The 20,769-nt window shown below is 45.0% G+C and overlaps 1 protein-coding gene across 2 annotated transcripts in view; it reads left to right on the forward strand.

The window, feature by feature from the left end:
• The first annotated feature begins 8,050 nt into the window (after positions 1-8,050).
• The window catches only part of FMO1 (flavin containing dimethylaniline monoxygenase 1), a 30,845-nt gene continuing 18,126 nt past the window's right edge, over positions 8,051-20,769 (forward strand). Inside the window, exons 1-3 of one of the 2 annotated variants that reach the window (XM_044266954.1) lie at positions 8,051-8,174; positions 8,258-8,413; positions 13,821-13,958. In XM_044266954.1, coding sequence (XP_044122889.1) covers positions 13,827-13,958 — 132 coding nt within the window. In that variant the 5' untranslated portion in view covers positions 8,051-8,174; positions 8,258-8,413; positions 13,821-13,826. The remainder of the gene's footprint in view (positions 8,175-8,257; positions 8,414-13,820; positions 13,959-20,769) is intronic. The other variant, XM_044266955.1, reaches the window with a different exon arrangement.

Raw genomic sequence — 20,769 nt, forward strand, 5'->3', positions numbered from 1 at the left:
GAATTAGCAGAATCCAGTCCATGGAGAACACCAAAATGGTGTCATAAAATTTCTTTGCTACTCTACCCTTCCCTCGAGTTCATGAGACTCTCCAAAAGGACACTTAAATGGCACTGGATAAACAGTGCTGCCAGGCCCCAGAGAAGGTGCTTGTGTGGAAAAAATAGGACTTCACAGAAGGAAAAGCAAGCCCCATGGCTGAAAACATTGGAAAATTTCAACGGTGGGTAAATATTTAAACTCCTGCACGAATGTTCCCGATAGTCTCTTACCCAGACTCTATCTGGTAACAGAGTTCGCAGGTGTCAGGTCATGGTCCATTTGCTCAGGAGGGCATCGCTCAAAAATCCGGAGGCGAAAAGGAGCGGCTAGAGTCAGAAAGCGTCAGCGATGACCAGATATTCAGGATATTAAGGGTCTTACCGGTATTAAGGAGGGCACACGCTGCATGGAGCCCTGGGTGTTGTACGCAGACAATGAATCTTGGGACACGGCAAGAAAAAGAAAAAAGAAAGAAAGTAAAGCCAGTAGGCACATTTCTTACATTTTGACAGAAGCACCATTGTAAAAATAAAAATAAAACTGCAGTAACAGTTAGACACATTTAGTACTTAACAGATCAGGCATTGTGCTCAGGGTACACCGCGTGTACTAGCATCCTTTAAATCTCACAATAGTTCTTTGATGTGGATGCAGCTGCTCTACCCATTTTACAGATGATGAACCAAGGCTCAGAGCAGTTGGGTAACATGCCCAAGACCACACAGCCGGTCCTATCGTGGAGCCGGGACTAGAACCCAGTTTTGCTTGATTCTGGGACTGTGGATCATAACCTTTCCCCAGAATATACTTATTTACAAAACCCCTATTGCTGATTAATTACTTATTAACAGTTTATTTTATTTATAATCACATATATATTGCTTCTGGAGGAACTTAACATAGATAACAGCACTCTTCTTGCAAATATGATCAATTAATTTTTTTCATAATATTTGGTTTATAGTCTGGCTAGATTTAAGAAGCATGTGAAGGCATTTACAATGAAAGACACCTATACAAGAATATTTAAGGTAGTATTTTGAAATTTGAAAATCTTGCAAATTTTTTTTCATTTGAAAAATTGAGTTATGGACATTGGGGAGGGTGAGTGCTGTGAAGTGTGTAAACTTGGCAATTCACAGACCTGTACCCCTGGGGATAAGAATACATTATAGGTTTATTTAAAAATTTTTTTTAATTATTAAAAAAGAGATAGAGGAAGCAGATTCAAGGTTAAAAAAAGAAAAAGAAAAATTGAAATGATTTTTCATTTCATGAAATGAAATGAAAAAATTTGAAAAATTTCTCATTTTTTCATTTGAAAAAACAAGCATTAGGCAAGAAGTATATGTCCTACTTAGATGAAAAGTATTACAATGATTGAGTCTTTTATTTACCTCTAACCTTGTAGGTAAACAAGACAAAAGGTAAAACAATATGCAATCTTGTCATCTGATGAAAGGAAGCATACAGTTTTGTTAGGAGATACATTTTCTTGGAATTGAAATCTAAAACAGATACAAGCAATTCCATGTCAATAGACCTTGAGCAACAGAATAAACATCTGGTTTAGTAAGCCACCACAGCCATTCTCTTGGTGAACTGTGCTTTGGGAGATAAGCTCTGCCCTAAGCCCTGACCAAGGCCTTTTCAAGAGGGAAAAGGTCAGAGATTAAAGATTTAGGCATATTTCTCCTCTTACTCTTCCAAAGTCTGTGTGGACACTGCTCTTCACTTTGGCCTGGATTTGTCCCTGAAGTGCCCACAGCAATGTAATGGCAATCTCTTGACAGTGGAAGCTTTATTTCTTTAAATTCCATCGAGGGGCACCTGGGTGGCTCAGTGGGTTAAGCCGCTGCCTTCGGCTCAGGTCATGATCTCAGGGTCCTGGGATTGAGTCCCGCATCGGGCTCTCTGCTCGGCAGGGAGCCTGCTTCCTCCTCTCTCTCTCTGCCTGTCTCTCTGCCTACTTGTGATCTCTCTCTGTCAAATAAATAAATAAAATCTTAAAAAAAATAAAAATTAAAAAAAAATAAATTCCATCGAAATGACACCAGCATTTAAATGCAACGTATTTTTTCATTGTTCCTATGAGTGGTTTCCCTTGGAAAAAAATCACAGGTAATGTATATACTTCTTGATTAAAAACCTGATTTGCTAATTATTAAAGATTATTTGCAAACCATTATATTATTATTATTAATAGTAGAATATATCAAGCCTGTATGGCAAGACTAGGTGAACTATTGCCTGTGGGTTAAAGGCAGTGCACTACCCATTTCCATAAATAACGTTTTCTTGGATCACAGCCGCAATACACATCCCCGGTCTGTGGCTGCTTGCAAACGGTAATGGCAGAGCTGAGTGGTTTCAACAGAAACAGTACAACTCACAAAGTCTAAAATATTTACTAGCTGGCCCTTTGTGGAGAAGGTCTGCCAATCCCTGCTTTGTAATATCCAAAGCATTGTCCTAATTATTTTCCTTAACTTGTCTCCTTCATCATTACCCCTACCACGGAAGTACCGCTGGTCATTATCCTACTTCTACAGTGGGCTAGACTGGAAAACACATGTTGGGCTGACACTGCATCGGTGGGGGGAGATAGCTCCATTAGGACAAAATTATTATTAAATGTATAACCTTGAAAATTTTAGAAAGAGCTTGATCTCTTGAAATCTTTCCAAATATTCTGTTATGTTTTAAAAAAAAAAATAAAGAGTTCATTTCCAGAGCCTGAGACTGACTAAGGAGGATTCACCGGGATTTATTCTTCTGCCTCTATACAGCCCGAAACAGGAAACTCTCCCAGACAAACCAGCTCAGATAGCTTGCTGTTCCAAACTCTGACCCACAGACTAACTGCATCAAAACATCTCAGGGAGCTCGTAGAAGTGCAGATTTTTTAAATACAAACGCAGTAATAATTCAGACCTGCTGAATAAGAGTCTCCGCTACAATGCCCAGTCTTGCCAAGTTCCCGAGAACATTCCTGCGCACATTCAGTTTAAAAACCATCAGTTTGTGGTGTCTCCCAAACAGCTGCTTTCAGAGATGAGTCTTTCCCCCTCCTCGGGGACAAATTCCCCTGCAGTTCAGCCCCGGTGCTTCTGCCCTTCACAGTGTTCTCCTACAGAGGATGTTGACCAGTTATCACCCTCCCCCCAAGTCTCTCCCTGTAATGATCCCTTTACTAACCCGTCCTCTTAACCACCCTTCTCTCTATGGTAGCTGCTCCGTTTTCCTTATCAAAAGCCAAATATGTCCCATCTGCTCTTTCCAGAAAAATTAAGATATTTCAAAAAATAAAACTCTTGGGGCGCCTGGGTGGCTCAGTGGGTTAAGCCACTGCCTTCGGCTCAGGTCATGATCTCAGGGTCCTGGGATCGAGTCCCGCATCGGGTTCTCTGCTCAGCAGGGAGCCTGCTTCCTCCTCTCTCTCTCTCTCTCTGCCTGCCTCTCTGTCTACTTGTGATCTCTGTCTGTCAAATAAATAAATAAAATCTTAAAAAAAAAAAAAGTCTTAAAAAAAATAAAATAAAACTCTTGGACTGTGACATGTAACAAAATTTCTAATAATGAAGATTTCAAAAGCTTAACACAGAAAGAACCCAGTGTTCATATTACAGTAAGGATGGCAAAGGAAAACTTTCTCTTGTAACCGGTCCTTCACCCTGGAAGATGCTGCTGCTGGCACGCAGCCCCCAGTGCAGAGCTGTTGGCCATTTCCTGGAGGCAGAATGCGTTTACATAGAATATAACTCACTTTCTTGTCCCGTCTGCCTTACGACCAGATTATGGATCAGTGAGGTTTAAAAGAAAAAATAAACTCCTGGGATTAGATTCTTGTAATCCAGGACAGATGCCAAAATGAGATTGAACATGAAAAACTTTATTAAGGAAAATGCCTGTGTGAGAAGAAAATAGGGAAAGTACAGGAAAAGGCTGGAAGAGTCATCAGAGAACAAGGCAAGTCTGCCTCTGAGTGAGGGAGAGACAAAACAAGGTTGGGGTGGAAATGTTCTTGACTGCTGTGTTGTCCAAGGAAGATACAGCAGAGCCACTGGGGAGTTCACAAGCCATCAAAGAAAATTAAAATTAGCCACTCAGGAAACGACAGGTGTTGGCGAGGACATGGAGAAAGGGGAACCCTCCTACACTGTTGGTGGGAATGCAAGCTGGTGCAACCACTCTGGAAAACAGCACGGAGGTTCCTCAAAAAGTTGAAAATAGAGCTACCCTATGACCCAGCAATCTCACTACTGGGTATTTACCCTAAAGATACAAATGTAGTGATCCAAAAAGGCACGTGCACCCGAATGTTTATAGCAGCAATGTCCACAATAGCCAAACTATGGAAAGAACCTAGATGCCCATCAACAGATGAATGGATAAAGATGATGTGGTAAATATACACAATGGAATACTATGCAGCCATCAAAAGAAATGAAATCTTCATTTGCAAGGGCATAGATGGAACTAGAGGGTATTGTGCTAAGTTGAAGTAAGTCAATCAGAGAGAGACAATTATATGATTTCACTCATATGTGTAATTTAAGAAACAAAACAGAAGATCATAGGGGAAGAGAGAAAAAAATAAAACAAGATGAAATCAGAGAGGGAGACGAACCTTAAGAGACTCTTACTCATAGGAAACAAACTGAGCGCTGCTAAAGGGTGTAGGGGGAAGGGCTGGGGTAACTGGGTGATGGTCAATAAGGAGGACACGTGATGTGATGAGCCCGGGTTTTATAGAAGACCGATGAATCACTGATCTCTACCTCTGAAACTCATAATACACTATATGTCAACTGAATTCAAATAAAAATTCAAAAAATAAAAAAAATAATAAAGTAGCTTTAGGCTTGTAGTCCAACTATAATTCCATCTCCCATCAATATGCTTTATTTTAATCTTACTAATAAGATTAAATACATTTTATATAGTTTGAACTTTTTTGTGTGTTTTTAAATATTCCACAAAAATTTTACCAATATACTATTGATAAAATCACTATAATTTTTCATAAAACAAAGCCATTAACTAAAAAAATCTACTACTGGGGTACCTGGGTGGCTTAGTGCATTAAAGCTTCTGCTTTCGGCTCAGGTCATGATCCCAGGGTCCTAGGATCAAGCCCCACATCGGGCTCTCTGCTCAGCAGGGAACCTGCTTCCTCCTCTCTCTCTCTGCCTGCTTCTCTGACTACTTTTGATCTCTCTATCAAATAAATAAATAAAATCTTTTTTTTATCTACTATTTCTTCCTTAAAAATATACTTCTGAAATAAGGAAAATTGGCTTTAGTCAAAATTTGTAAGTGACTGGCCCTTAAACTGAGACAAACATGAGTTTCTGCCCTTTCTCAAAAAAAAAAAAAGAAAGAACATTAATCAATCAATCAGTCTATCACCACTGAAAAAGACACCTGTGGAGAAGCCTTGTCTAGGTAGGGAGCCTCTTGATACTTTTTTTTAGCAGGTGGGGGGTGACAGGTAGGGACTTGTGGCTGTTTTCACTTTGTTTTTTAGGAGAGAAAGAAAAAAATGGCACTGGGTAGGTCTAATTTCAACTGGGACTAAAACTAAATAAATGTTCACTTTCCGCTCTCAGATTCTCTAGCTCTAGCTCTGCATCGGAGCAGGGCGGGGGAAGGAAGAGAGGGGAGGCTTCAGAAGATTTAGAAATACAAGGAAGGAGCCAGAAAGCTCCATCTGGTACACCCATCCATAGAAGCGACCACCAATCCCCAAATCTCAAAACCTTGCAATAAGACAAAGATTCTTTCTTTCTCATGTTATAGATCCACTGGGGGCCAGGCTCTGCTCACCAGAGTCCCTCAGGCGTCCAGGCTAATGGAGCAGCCCTGCTGAAGGTAGCTGTGACACAATGAGGACAAACCAAGTGCTCTGGGGTCTCATTCTGTCCATTAACCGCTCCGAGCCCAGAAAGGACGCAGATTACCTTCGCTCACAGTTCACGGACCATGTTCCCAGCCAAACACTCACAGACAAGAAGTTCAATCCTACCATGCTCCGGGAAGCCACAAAGTCCAAAATCATTCCTAAAGACCATTACTGTCTACCGATCTGACTTCCAAGGGTTTAGGTCCACTTCAAGAAGGGGTCTGGATAGCTTTCCCCATCCCACGACCTCAAGGACAGCTGATTTACAGTAAGCACTAAAAATGGCAGAAAAAGGTGCCACTGAAATAATTACTACAAGTCTCTTGCTAATTATGGAAAATGAGACAATCTGATAAATAATCGTGTTTATGCTCAACCAGTATTTTAAGTCCTTTGTTGCTACTGATGGGAGTAACTTGCCTGGTCAGGCCCCGTGAGCTACAAGATGTGTGCCAAAAATGCATGTACGTATCAAGGCCAGTGCCTGAGTACCGAGGTTCCAGACCCTGATTGTGGCCCCACTCTCACAGGGTCCCCGACTCAGCGTAATAGATATTTTGGTTTTTTAAAAACATGCTTAAACTAATAACACTTTTGAAGGCTTACTTTCTGGGTGAAAAGTAAGCTTTGAAACCATCCAAATATCATCATCTTCATAGCTGCAGAAAGGCATCTGAACTCAGCACAGCGAACTATGCTGTCCCCAAGCCGTCTTTAATTAGCCAGAAATAAGGTAAAGAGTATGCCTCGTGAGCAAGCCACAGACTCAGAAGTGCACAGGCCTTCTGGATACAGAGCTTAAGGGTTATACTATAAAGAAATCAAAGAGATGTTTATTCTTCCTGAACCTTCGCCCTGCTTTGGTCTGACCAATGTATCCTGGAGTTCCTTCTCTGTGCCTGTGGAAGTTATTCCAATATCATGATTCAATGATGAAGACCCCTCATCCGGCCTGGCGATGATGTCACCGCTGCCACCGTCACAGGCACTCACAGTGTGCACGTACAGGACTCTGCGTGGCTCCTCCGCTCTAATCCCCGCCACAGCTGTCTGAGTGGGGCACTCCCCTATTTATTTTAATTGAGGAAACTGAAACTTCAAAAAGTTCTATAATTCTCCCAAGATTTCTCCAATAGCTACTGCTAAAGACAATATGCCAGCCCAGGACTTGTGACACCGAAGGTCATGACCCGCCCACATATTTGTTACATTTCCTAAATGTCTGGGTAATCATCTGCACTTTTTAAAAAAAGGCTTTTAAAGATGAATTGGACAATGTGGGTGATGTACACTTTAAAAACAACAATTCTCTCTAAATGTGAAATGGACGAAACCCTCAAAAAGTGAGTCTTGGGTGTAGCAGCTGCTGACCGGATTGTCTTACTGTATTTTCTCGCGTCGGAGGCTGAAACTGATGAACCATGAAGATGCTGCTGTGGCTCCTTGAGCTCATTCCTATTTTTCAGGGGGATGTGTGGGTCTGAAGGTCATGTCACGCGATGTGAAATGTTGGAGCCAGGAGTGAACAGTCAAAAAAGAATTCTTGCAACATCTACTCAGAAAGTGGTTTTATTACAGCATGGGGACAGAACCCATGGCAGAAAGAGGATGATTGCTAACATATATCTGGGGGAGTAGAAAGAAAGGAAGTTTCCAAAGGGATTTTTTTTTTTTTTTTTAGTAGACCCCATACCCGGCGCAGAGCCCAGCATGGGGCTTGAACTCATGACCTAAACTGAGATTGACAGTTAGGACATTTAACAGACTGAGCCACCCAGGGCCCCCACAGGGATTTTTTTATACGTTAAAGAAGACTTACAGGATCCGTTCTACTGTCAAGCTAAGGTGCCTTTTGCCTCCAGAAAATATCAAGGTGAAGCAGTTGAGTGCCCGGAGGAAGGTCACTCTGCCCGTCTCAAACACTTGTCAGTGGGCTCTAAGTTGCAAGGAAATTTAATTTTCTTACATTTCTTTTACCTTTGTTTTCCACATCATCACCCACCAGGCAACATTTCTCTTAGCATTTCACTATTGCCATTAATAAGGTTAAAATGTAAACGATGACTAACCTTAGGTCCCAAATTCTGCATAACATTCCTTATCTCTTAGACCTAGCGCATCTGGCGTGCTGGGGACTCCCCGGCCGACACCGGCTCATCCACTTCAACCTCTACAAGCTCCAGAGTCCGACTTGTGACGGCAGCTGTCAGAATTCCAAGCACATAAAGTAAGTGATCAGATGCAATCTCCGATTTCTTTGAGCCAGGGAGGTGGGGCCCACACTCTTCCTGTTTTGTTACTGTGCTTCAGGACAGAATCACCCCGGCAGAAAGGCCCCCGCTCAGTCTGTGACCCGGGAGGAAGTATAAAACCATTCCCTGCTCCCAAGTACAGAGAGTGTTAGAAGCCGGAGTCTTTGCAAAGGGACCGTACAGTCAGATATCATCAAGTCTTCTGCACACACTGGTAAGTACACTGCTGGTAGATTAGTAAGCGGTGAATCAAAAGGGAAAACTTGGATTCCTAATACAAAGAAAAATCCGTAATTTTTCCTAAGTGCTTCCATTGATATAATCCCTCCTAACACAGTGTCAGACATGGCCTGGGGAGTTGTCTTTGGTAAAGTTGGGAGAGAGAGGTAACCCACCTTTAGAATCTAATTTATATCGGTGTGCTGTCCTTCTTCCTGTGGTTAAAAATGCTCCACTCTGGGGCGCCTGGGTAGCTCAGTGGGTTAAAGCCTCTGCCTTTCTGCTCAGGTCATGATCCCAGGGTCCTGGGATGGAGCCCCGCATCGGCCTTCCTGCTCAGCGGGGAGCCTGCTTCCTCCTCTCTCTCTGCCTGCCTCTCTGCCTACTTGTGATCTCTGTCAAATAAATAAAATAAAAATCTTTAAATTAAAAATTCTCCAACCTATGCACTATGACAAAGCTTCTTGAATATCTATTGTCAGATCTCTTGTGTTAACCCCACTCCTGGATGAATTCAGTACATATTTCAACTATCAACTACCTCTGCTTTTGCTTCTCACTCAAAAAACATGTACTTTGGGGCGCCTGGGTGGCTCAGTCAGTTAAGCGGTTGCCTTTGGCTCAGGTCATGATCTCCACATCCTGGGATCAAGTCCCACCTATGGCTCCCAGCTCAGTGGGGAGTCTGCTTCTCCCTCTCCCTCTCCGCTTCTGCCTCTCCCCCTGCTTGTGCTCTGTCTCTCTCATATAAATAAATCTTTTTTTAAAAAATGTGCTTTTCTCGCTACTTTAAAATAATTTGGAGAACCTCTGCATACCATTTGGGGAATGGCAGGCCTAGCCTCATAGGCTGACCCCCACATTGTCCTAGGAAACCCAACTGGACACTCCATCTGACCTCGGTACCTCACATATTTGCATTTCACTTTTTTGAAGTAGAGGAAGCAGTATAGATAATGCCCAGGAAGAAAACAAGTTTCTAACCCCAACTGGGAAATTTGATGCACAGGCAGGGATTCCCAACTCACTTAGCAATTTCTTGTTGCTTAGTTTACTTTACTTGTTATTTACTTGTTAAACTTACTTCGTAAAAAATAAATTCACTTTCTACCAGTGACTAGACCTACTTTGTCAATTCAGTTATATTTTCTTAATTTTGATTGCTTATTTATTTTAGATTCAGTCAGCTTCGAGGGGGCTTTCTTCATTAAAATAATGTTTCTTTAGAACCCTGCAACAAAGGAATGGCCCGATTTTTTACCAAATATTTATATAAGGAGCAACAACGTTTTATATGTTATTTTTGTGTTAGCATGTGAAACAGACCCCCAGTAATCGGTGGCCTTAGTGTCCTTTCCACCCTAGTAAAACTGCCTACAGTGTCACTGATCACTCTGTCCGGAATAAAAGAGGGCAATTTTTTTTATTTTGTAAAGATGTTATTTATTTATTTGATAGACAGAGAGAGAGCACGAGTGAGGGGGCAGAGGGAGAAGCAGACCCCCGCGGAGCAGGGAGTCCCACGTGGGGCTCAGTCCCAGGACCCCGCGATCATGAGCTGAGCCAAAGGCATACGCTTAACCCACTGAGCCCTGCAGACGCCCCTGCTTCAAGTTTTTTGATCACACTTGGGTTTCATGTAATCACCCATACTCGACCTCTTGTTCCCAACACGGAAAGGCAGCGACTACCTTGTGCCCTGCTGTGTTCACGTAGTCTCGCAAATTTGCCTTCAAAACATGGGAACTACTCTACTGATACCCTGGGAAGACAGCGGCAGATGTGAATCAGACTAACACTGCAAGAAAGGAGAAGGGGACGGGCGCCTGGGGGGCTCAGCTGGTTACGCCTCTGCCTTCAGCTCAGGTCATGATCCCAGGGTCCTGGGATCGAGCCCCACATCCAGCTCCCTGCTCAGCGGGGAGCCTGCCTCTCCCTCTGCCTCTTTCTCTTTCTGTCTCTCATGAAAAAATAAATAAAGTCTTAAGAAGAAAAAAAAGGAAGGAAGGAAAGAAGACGGTGACCTGAAGCCCATTTTGTGCTCTTCTTTTTCTCTTTCTCTATTTCCTTACTCATTTCCTTCTCTTGCTGGAAGACAACCTTCAGATACACATTTCTGTTTTACACTAACAGCTCTGATTCCAAATATTCTGCAACTTTGTGTCTGTCAATAAACCCAATATTGTCACGGTAGATATCTACAAAAGTATCAGTTTTAGGAGAAATCTCCTAGAGCTGTAAAAATAACATAGTAACAGCCATGTCCTACATGCTCAGCTAAGTGCTGTTAATATGTTAGCGGATACATTCCTAGAACAGGTTCTACCTCTAGCTTCACTGTAGAGAAAAGGAAACTGAGATACTGAAACAGATTAGTGGCCTAAGCTCACAGGCTGGTAATAGACCGGCACTGAACTTCACACGCAGGTCTGACTCCCAGCTCCTGGCGGTCCTGTGAGGAGATACACTGCTCGGAGAAGGCTGGCTGCCTCCAGTCTGCGCGGAGTTACAGTAATGGCCAGAGAGGGGATTTCTATTTATTGTGAATTTGCTAGAAAGTCCTTTGGAGAAAGGAAGCTCTGACCCACGATATTAGCTCCCAGTAAATATTTGCTCAATTCATTTTTTTTTATTGCAAAGCGTACATGGTGGTGAATTCATTCATTTACCCACCAGGGAATCAACTTCTTGCCAAGAATCTATGAAACCACGATTACAGTCCAAGTGTGCTACTATAGAAGATAAGAAAAAGGGACAAGAGGAGACGAGTCAAAGAAAATATCCTGTTTTGGGGAAAGATATAGCCTTAAGCAGCGAGAGTAATGGACATGATGTAGTGAACCTACACCATCGTAGTCTTCTCTTGTAGGGAACATGCTACCTCGCGTAGGTATCTAGAGGATGGCAAGCTCACTGTGGACCTGAGTGGTGACAGATGCCTCTATCGACCATCTCTCGCCCCTATTCCTACTGCTGTCCCTGGAGCTCGTATCCCCGTCTTCTCCCCACTGCTGTTCTTTTCATGCTTAAAACCCTGAAGCAACTAGAATTCCTCAGTATTGCTTTCCCACCATCCCAAACTCACAATATAAGCCTCTTCCCTTCATGCTTTTATTGCAATGTGTACGCAATACACGTCTCTGTCTTAGCACAGGACACAGAATATTGTAATGATTTATCTGTCCGTCTGACTTCTCCACTAGAGTGATAGCAGCTCTAAAGAAAGCATCACACCTCATTCATCTTTTGCAGCTCCAATACCTTGCCTAGGACTTAGGATCACAGAAGCCCCTCACTGAGTGTCTGATGGCTGAACTAATTAGAATGAATCACGGAATCGGAGTTGAAAGAACCCTATACATCATTTGATTCCACTCTACCTAATCTCCTACTTAGAATATTTCCCCCCCAAATCATCCTACATTCTCTGTCTGAACAAATATCAGAGCCTGAGATACTAGAAAGTACTTACATTAAGCTAAAATTTGCCTTCATCTAATGCCTTCAGTTGCACCACTGGCCTTAAATCTAACCCTTCTGTTTGCAATGATCCGTCAAATGTTTATGGGTAAATGTTTACAGAACTGCACCAGGCCCCTGGAGTAAGAGCTCTCACGGTAGCCTCTTCTGCAGAGTGAACCCAGTACAACTGATTTGCTTGCCCAAGGTTAGTTCCCAGGGAGCCAGGTCCCTGGCTGGCTCTCCTTCTGACTCAGCTAACTGTTGGAATGGATGCATTTCTCCTCCTCTTTCTTTCCTCTCCCTCTCTCTAAATTAATTCCTGAAGTGTCACTGACATACAATGTTACAGATGTCTTTCTTCCTACAGAATCAGCTTGGTGCTTTCATTCCGAGTATGTCCCTAAAGCTATAACACCCTAGTCAATGAAACACAGCACACTGGTTCTTACTTGGGATTTGACACAGATGTGTTTGGTCCCAACACCCACGTTCACTCCATTACACCAGCTGCCTCTCTAAATGTGGGGGTCACTTTACTTCTCTAGGACCTCAGGAGGGGACAACTGTATAAGGTGGTGACTCTAGGGCGTGCATCAGGACCTAGAGCATGACTTCCCCTATAGGGAATCTACGGGCTCTTCCCCAGGCAATCAGAGCGAGTTGCTACTGGGAAGCAACCAGCCCTGCAACCCTTTTATTTAACACCTGGAAGGAATGGGGCTTACCATTTCATTCAAGAGCTATTTCTCGAGAACTTGTTGTATTACATTCCTGGTGCTTCCCTGGCCACAGGGACCTAGCAGAGAGCAAGCAGGGGACCTCCCCAGAGTTGAGCAACCCCGCTCAGGTTCCCAGTCCTAAAAAGCATAAATGTATCTCCAGTTCCGCGGCAAGAGCTCATCTGCGGGACAAGAAAAGCATCTACTGGGTGACCCACGTGCATTCAACACTCACTCACTTGAGGAGATAAAACTGTCCCCAGAACACACTAGGGCAACATCTAAAACCGTGTGGTTTAGTGCTACGCGGGCGTGTGCTGACCAGAATGTATGGAGTTAAAAGCACAGAGGCCCACCGATGCCGAGGCAGCAGAGGACACTGGCTTTGTTTTCCGAGCAGCCACACAACAGCTCCCAGTCCCTGGGCACCGCGGGCGCCAGGAACGGCTCTACGCCAGCTGACGTGTGTCCCACGCTCGATTCTCACCAAACACCACACGGAAACCACCACCGCTTTGTCCATTTTTAGGGTCCGCGGAGGGTTAACTAACTTGCCCAAGATCACATGGCGGCGCTGGGGGACTGGACTTGAACCCGGGCAACCTGCCAGAGCCTGGTCGCTGAACCATGTGCCATGTGGCCTCCCGGCCTTCTGTCGTGGCTCGGGGACAGAAGATGCGCCACCTGGGCCAGGAGGGACAGGGCCACCTTCCCTGGGGTGGATCCACATCTGGCGGGGAGAGGACGGAGGCGTGTCCGCACACCGCCTCGCTGGCCGCGGCCTCTGTCCCGCGGGCGCCTGTCCCAGCCGCAGGCGGGAGGAAGGTGGCAGCAGGGCTGGGCCCGGGCTGCGCGGGGCCGGCTCTCGCCCAGGGAAGCATTTGCTGGAGCCACACCTGCTGTGGCCACTGGCGCTGGGCTCCTAGTCCCAGCTCCTCTCCGCCACGGCCGTGGGCCCCGTGCCTCGTCACCACACCAACCTGAGCTCTGCTTTCGAGTTTATTTAAAGGGTGTTTGACGAGGTGATCCCTTCCGGCCCTCGACTCCGCGGCAGCTCCGGAGCTCGCCCAGCGCGGGGTTAAAGCCGTGGCCTGCGGCCCCCACGTGCACACCGGGGACAGCTCCGGGGCACTGAGGGGAGCAAACCTGGCGGCAGCAGCCAAGGTCGGGGCGGGGCTTTCGCTTGGGACTGAGCAGCCGCGCTGTGCTCTCCGCACGCAGGGGACCATGGCCAAGCGAGTGGCGATCGTGGGAGCCGGGGTCAGCGGCCTGGCGTCCGTCAAGTGCTGCCTGGAGGAAGGGCTGGAGCCCACCTGCTTCGAGAGGAGCGACGACCTCGGGGGGCTGTGGAGATTCACCGTAAGTAGGGGTCCCTGTGGCTCTGCGAAGTGTCGCCTGGAGAAGGCTCCATGGGTGGGACAAGAGGTTGAATTCCTCTCATAAGGCTGCCTGCCCTCCCGGGGGGAAGGGTTACAAGCGTCCGCCGACCAGGGGGCCAGGAGGGCGACAGACACTGATAAGAGAAAGGAGCTGCCACAGCCTGAGCGGGGGAAGCGGCGGGCACGAGCCACCCGACAAACTTCATGTGGGGCCAGAGCAAGAGAGGACGCCGCAAAGGGTGGCAGAGAACGGAGCGGCTGGGACGGGCCAAGCAAGCGCAGACCCAGGGGGCAGGAGCAGACCCGGGGGTGTGAAGCAAGGCCAGGCACCACGGGCTCCGGCAAAGGCAGGAACCCAGCAGTGCGGGAATGTGGGCCTCTGTCTGGGACTGGGCGGCCGGACCCACTTCTGTTCCCCGTCCTGCCCCGTCTGAGGCGAAACAACACCGGGCTCGTGCGGGATGAGTTAAAGCTCATCCTAAATCCACGCAATCCCAATGTCAGCCAGGAACAATCCAAGTGAAGAATGTGAGTTTGGAGCCTTTTTGTTCCCTGAGCAGAAGAAAGCAGCATCCCCTCGGTGGGACTACAGTCCAACCAGGAGAGGAGAATGGGCGGGAGAAGGGGGGACGAGAAAGCCCAGGCTTCACCAGCCTGGGCAGAAAGGGTCACGGGGGCGCTGCTGGGGCCACTGAAACCCTGAGTTCCACGGCTGCCCAGGGAAGCTTTCACATCAGAGCTCCCAAGCCCCTCCTTGCCCTCCTTCTCAAGAAAGCAAGAACACTTCCCATGAGCCTTACACATACGGACAAGAAAGCTGGCAGGAATAGGGAAAGGGAGCAAGGTGGCAGATATCCAGGCCTCAGAGCCCATAGGGGCTAAGAGAAAGACACAAATTTGGAATTTGCAACTGAATAAAATAGTTTCTATCTCAGCGAGCAAAGCTCCAGGAAGCGACTAACTAACTAGACAGATACGGTTGTCCCAGCATAGGCCAGCTTGGCTCACAGAAAGATCTGTGTATTCTGAAATGTGTCTAACCACCAAATGTGACCATCAATATGCAGAAACCTCCCCAAGGGCACTGGGTGAGAGGGCACATCTGTTCCCATGTTTCAAAGTCCATAACATTCCATTGGGACAGCAGAAACCAAACACCCGTGCTGTTGCCCTCCCCTCCGGTGCCCACTGAAGACGCTGCTCACCCGGCACAATACACCTCCCCTGAGGAGCCTCAGAAGCCCTCTTAACCTGTACTTAAGACAAATAGGACTGATCGGCCAGAGCTGGGATTTGGCTTGCAGGATGAAACTTCCCAGCTAGCAGGGTAATTAGCGGACTTATCTGGCTGAGCAGTCAAAGCAAAAGGGAGTCCAGCAACCTGGGGTTACTGGACAAAAATGCACCTGCCCCAGGTCACGGACACGCAGTTATTAACATGTAAAATCACTGATCTAAGAAGCAAGAGGAATGTGGTCCAGGTCCAGCTGTGTCCGCCTCAGGCAGGTCAAATGCACAAGCACCTTGGGGGACACGAAAGAGGGAGGGAGGCGTCCTACGCTTTCTAGAAACGTCCCATCCTCCTCCTCCTACCTCAGCCTGTGTGTGCATGCGCGCGCGCGCGCGCGCACAAAAACACACACACACACACACACACACACACACACAGGCTCGGTTAGCATTATCTCTGTGCTCAAAGCAGATGGCCAAGCTCAAAACCACAGATTCAAGTGTCTGCTCTAGCAAGGGCTGTCCTCACCAGAAAGCTCACGGGCAGGTCCACAGTGCCTGTTCTGGGCAGGAGGGGCCATCCTGCAAAACCAGACAAACGATCTGTAGAAACCCAAGAAAACACATACGGAGACCACTTCCGTTTCCAAACAGGAAGGCGCGCCAAAGATTACAGAGATTATAAACCACCACACTCAGTTCAGTTGTGTCTCTTGCAGCTGCCACAGCCTAAAGCAAAAAGGAAACAGACAAAGGTAGCAATGCCACAAAAAAAAAAAAAAAAAAAAAAAGGCCATCATTCGTGGGGGTGGGAGGGGGTGGCAATCTTTAAAAGGAAAAGGGGTATGTTGGTAAAGACCCGACTTCTGTCCACTAACTCAAGTGGGGGCTGGAGGTGTGTACAGAAACTCTAGTTTACAATCAACTTTCTTAGGCTCTTGAGGAATAACCTTAATGTCACCACACACTGATTACCTCAATTATAAAGTAATATTGAAGAAATAAAATGTGAGGAATTGCCCCATCACTCAAAATTGATAATACCCTTAGAGAATCTTAGTATAGGAAGGGATCTTGGGCATGATTTTCCTATAGAACCACACCGAGGTCATCTAGAGGGAATCATATGCCACTGGTAGGAACACATTCAGCGTCTCCTCACTACCCTGAAACTTCGTCTAGGACCTGATCACCCTCCTTGGAATGACGTTCCTCCTTGATGTGCATCAAGGTCTTTTCCTCTGCACATGCATCCTTTCACTTATTCAACAAACATATATTGAGCCCCAACTGTGTGCCTTATGTACCACATATTTTTAAATTCAATGAGGGTAACGAAGGTGTGTAAATCTCAGCCCTTAGATCACTGAAGAAGTGTCTCAGTTAATTCTTCTTTAGGCTTAGTAACCCTAATTCCTCCAGTCTTTCTTTAAAAGGCTATTTCTAAGACCTCAGTTGTCTTGGTAGGCTTCCTTTCATTCATATACTCAAGAAACATTTATTGAACTGCTATTGTTTCAAGGGGGGTGCACCTGAGAGGCCCCCATCCTCTCGGGGGTTCCTCACATCACCTCTGAGTATCCACAGCTCGCATGGGCTGTAGACCCAAGAACGGGGCACTGTCCTCCTGCAAGACTCTCTCTGCCTCTCACTGGGGGGAGAAGGAGACAATGAAAATGGATTCTGGCTGCTCAAAGGAGGGGAAAAGAAGGAAATAATTGTTCTTGGAGAACAAGAGGTGGGAACGTCTTGTATGGAGAGAATGTCTCTATTTAGGAGTGACTTTTATTATCATTTTACATTTATCGGTAAATGAGGATGGGGATGGGCACCTGGATGTCGAAGTTGGTTAAGCATCTGACTCTTGATCTCAGCTCAGGTCGAGTCCTGAGATCGAGGTCCACATCAGGCTCGGAGCTGAGCATGGGGCCAGCTTGAGATTCTTTCTCTCTCCACCTCTGCCCCTCCCCTCATTCGTGCTTTCTTTCTCTCTCAAAAAAAAAAAAAATTAGTTAGTTAATAAATTAATAATTTTTAAAATGAGGAATGGGAGACCTCTGACCTGACAAAGCTTTCTTCCCATTGCCTAGAATCCTCTCTGAAGGACCCAAAGCTTGAGAAAGTGAATCTCTGTAGTAATCGTGGAAGAATGAAACGAATGACCATTAAGATTTACTGAGAGTCTACCAGACACTGCAGAAAACACGTCACAGCTACCGTTTCAGTTCTCCTATGGGATATTACTATTCCTATTTATACCTGAAGAAACTGAGACACAGAGAGATTAAGAAAATCCCCAAGGTTACCCAACTGCAAATGGAGAGCTTGAAGATGAACCCAGACAGTCTGAATCTGGGCTGTGTGCTCTCAAGAACTACAGGCATTTCCAGAGTCTGGCTCAAGAATGAGGGCAGGCTAATTCTAGACTGTTCATGGGATCCCACCAGGTGTCCTAGTGAATGACGGCGACCTTCCCAGTATATTGCAGGACCAAAATGGACCAGGCAGCCAGAACCCCTCTGTGCGCTTAGCCCCGCCCTCTGCCCACAGACCATCCCTCCTCCCCTCCCACTTTGTTTTCCCCCAGTGGCCCCATCAATTCAGGAGGCATGTGTTTGCCTCCTTGGAGTACCAGGGCAATTGGCAGACCCACACAGCGATGATGCAGCCCGAGATCCCAGCAAGGCCTGGGAATCACTGGGGCCACAGGCACACACAGGAGGGGAGGGCCCAAGAGCTGCAAACCATTCAGCAGGGGCACGGACCCATACCCTCTATATATAAACTGAACGCTCCAGACCATGTATTTTTCCAGGAGGAAGACTCGGTGGGAAGAAAGAGAGACGAGAGCAAAGAGGTGGTCTTGGACTCCAGCCCCAGGGCCAAGCTCCCACTCTGCACTACGGTTCCTCCTCAGCTAACATCTGTGATACATTATTCCAAGACAGGCTTCAGTTGTGCCTGGAAGGTTTTCCTTCCTCTTGCCTTTACATCTCCCAGAGTTTTACAAAACAGAGTTGTTTTGGGGTTGTGGTTTTTTTTTTTTTTTTCCTTTCTATTTATGTTTCTTTGTTCATCTGTTTTAAGTTCCCGTAAATACATGGTTACTGGCTTATCCAACCTCACAAGCCCCATTACTCTTTGCTATTTAAACATGCCATTCCAACATACTTGAAAGTTTGTGAGCCATTTTTATGGAAATCTTTACAGTATGTATTATGCACATCTCTACTCCTCTTAAATAGTCTGTATTCCAAATTTAGACTTTTATTATCGTTAACTAGACATTGATGGTATTAACCGAGCATGAGTCATTACGTCATGCTCCCAGATGCCAGAGGACAGTAAGGGAGCTGTGGCCTAGCTGGCCCAGAATGTTCACAGCTGTTGTTTCTCCTATAGACTATAGGTTCTTCCCCTCCTGCTTCCTCTTGCATCTCCATTTTATAGCTGTTTCTCTCTCTTTTTTAAAAGATTTTATTTATTTATTTGACACACAGAGAGAGAGAGGGAACACAAGCAGGGGCAGTGGGAGAGGTGAAGCAGGTTTCCCTCTGAGCAAGGAGCCGGATGTGGGGCTCGATCCTAGGACTCTGGGATCATGACCTGAGCTGAAGGCAGAGGCTTAATGACTGAGGCACCCAGGCGCCCTTTTACAGCTGTTTCTATTCCCTTTCTTCCTATAACCCAGAAGGAACTTCGCTTTTAACTAAATCAAACCAACCTCGAAATTTAGTTTTAATACCCAGCTTCAAGTTTAAAGCTCTGCTATTCACTAAGGCAGCCACTGGCCACATGGAACCATGGAATTGGTTGACATGGCTAAAAATTGAAATTTTTATTTCATTTGATTTTAATTTAATTTTTTTAAGATTTTATTTATTTGACAGAGAGAAACACAGCAAGAGAGGGAACACAAGCAGAGGGAATGGGAGAAGGAGAAGCAGGCCTCCCGCCGGGCAGGCAGCCTGATTCAGGGCTTGAACCCAGGACCCTGGGATCATGACCTGAGCCAAAGGCAGACACTTAACAACTGAGCCACCCAGTCACCCCAATTAATTTTAATTTTAAAACCAGTGCTCAGTTCAGTTACTAGAACGCTTTTAAGTATATTCATTAACAATTTGGGTATATGAATACCCTTTTACAATTCATATTTAACATTTGAATTGAGAAGTACCATATATACACTGGTATTTGAAAAACTTGCTATGCATAAAAGAATAAAATGTACTTCATTAGTAAATTTTTATAGTGATGACATGTTGAAAGTATAAAATTTAGATAGAGTGAATTAAACACAGTATAGGGTTAAAATTAATTTCACCTGGTTCTTTTTTTAAATTTTTAAATTTAAATTTAATTTTTAAATATGACTACCAGAAAATTTTAAAGTGTGTATGTTCCACCACATTCCTGTTGGTAGGACTGTTCTAAAGCCTTGTTACTCAGAGTATGGCCCCCGGCCCAACAGCATCTGCAGGGGAATTTGTTAGAAATAGAGAATCTCAGAGCTGTGAAGTGTGTGAGCCTGAAGAATTGCAAACCTGTGCCCCTGAAACAAATAATACGTTATATGTTAATAATAAAAATTATTTTTAAAAAATATAAAATATTAATATATACAATATTTCTAAAATATAAAATATTAAAAAAAAGAAATACAGCATCTCAGACCTGAGGCACCTGGGTGGCTCAGTCCCAGTTGAACATCCAACTTCTGGTTTCAGCTCAAGTAAAGATCTCAGAGCGAGGGGTCCGTGCTCAGCTCGGAGTCTGCTTCTCCCTCTCCCTCCTCCTCCCACTCTGCACCGCCCTCCCCCTGCTCTCACAGTACACTTGTGCTCGCTCTCTCTCTAATAAATAAATCTTAAGGGAAAAAAAATCCCTCAGGCTCACACAGACCTACTAAATCAGCATCTACATGTTAATAAGATTCCCCAGGTGATTCTTAACAAGGTTAAGGAACACTAGAGAGCTGTGCTTCTCAAACTGTGGAGAAGAATCAAGTTCATGTTTTGTTGTTTCATTTCCAATCAAGTATATACAATTATATTTGTAAGAAAAGTAAAAAGGAACTATGAAAACAGTGAAAATGAAATGAAGAAAAAGGTCAAAATATAAATTCAAAAGTCATATAGAGTCAAAAGACATAAAATAAAATTCAACAAATATCATTAAATCTACAAATTTTTAAAAATTCCAAATAGTGGGCCCATTTTTCTTTGGAAGTGTATACGTACGCAATTAATATAGAAAGTCACTATTACACTTGCAGCTTTTAGCCAAATAAAACATTGTGTGTGGAGTAATCTCCATATGAAACACCTGGAGGCACAATCTTACTATGTGTTGGACATATTAACATTTAAAGTTTTTTTAATTATTTTTATTAATGTATAATATATTATTAGCCCCAGGGTACAGGTCTGTGAATCATCAGGCTTACACATTTCACAGCACTCACCATAGCACATACCCTCCAATATTTAAAGTTTTTAATGTGACCATTAAACTAGCTTCTTGCTTGTTATCGTATCTAATCTGGACTGGAGGCAAAA

This window comes from Neovison vison, chromosome 10 (assembly GCF_020171115.1).
Source record: "Neovison vison isolate M4711 chromosome 10, ASM_NN_V1, whole genome shotgun sequence".
Lineage (NCBI taxonomy): Eukaryota > Metazoa > Chordata > Mammalia > Carnivora > Mustelidae > Neogale > Neogale vison.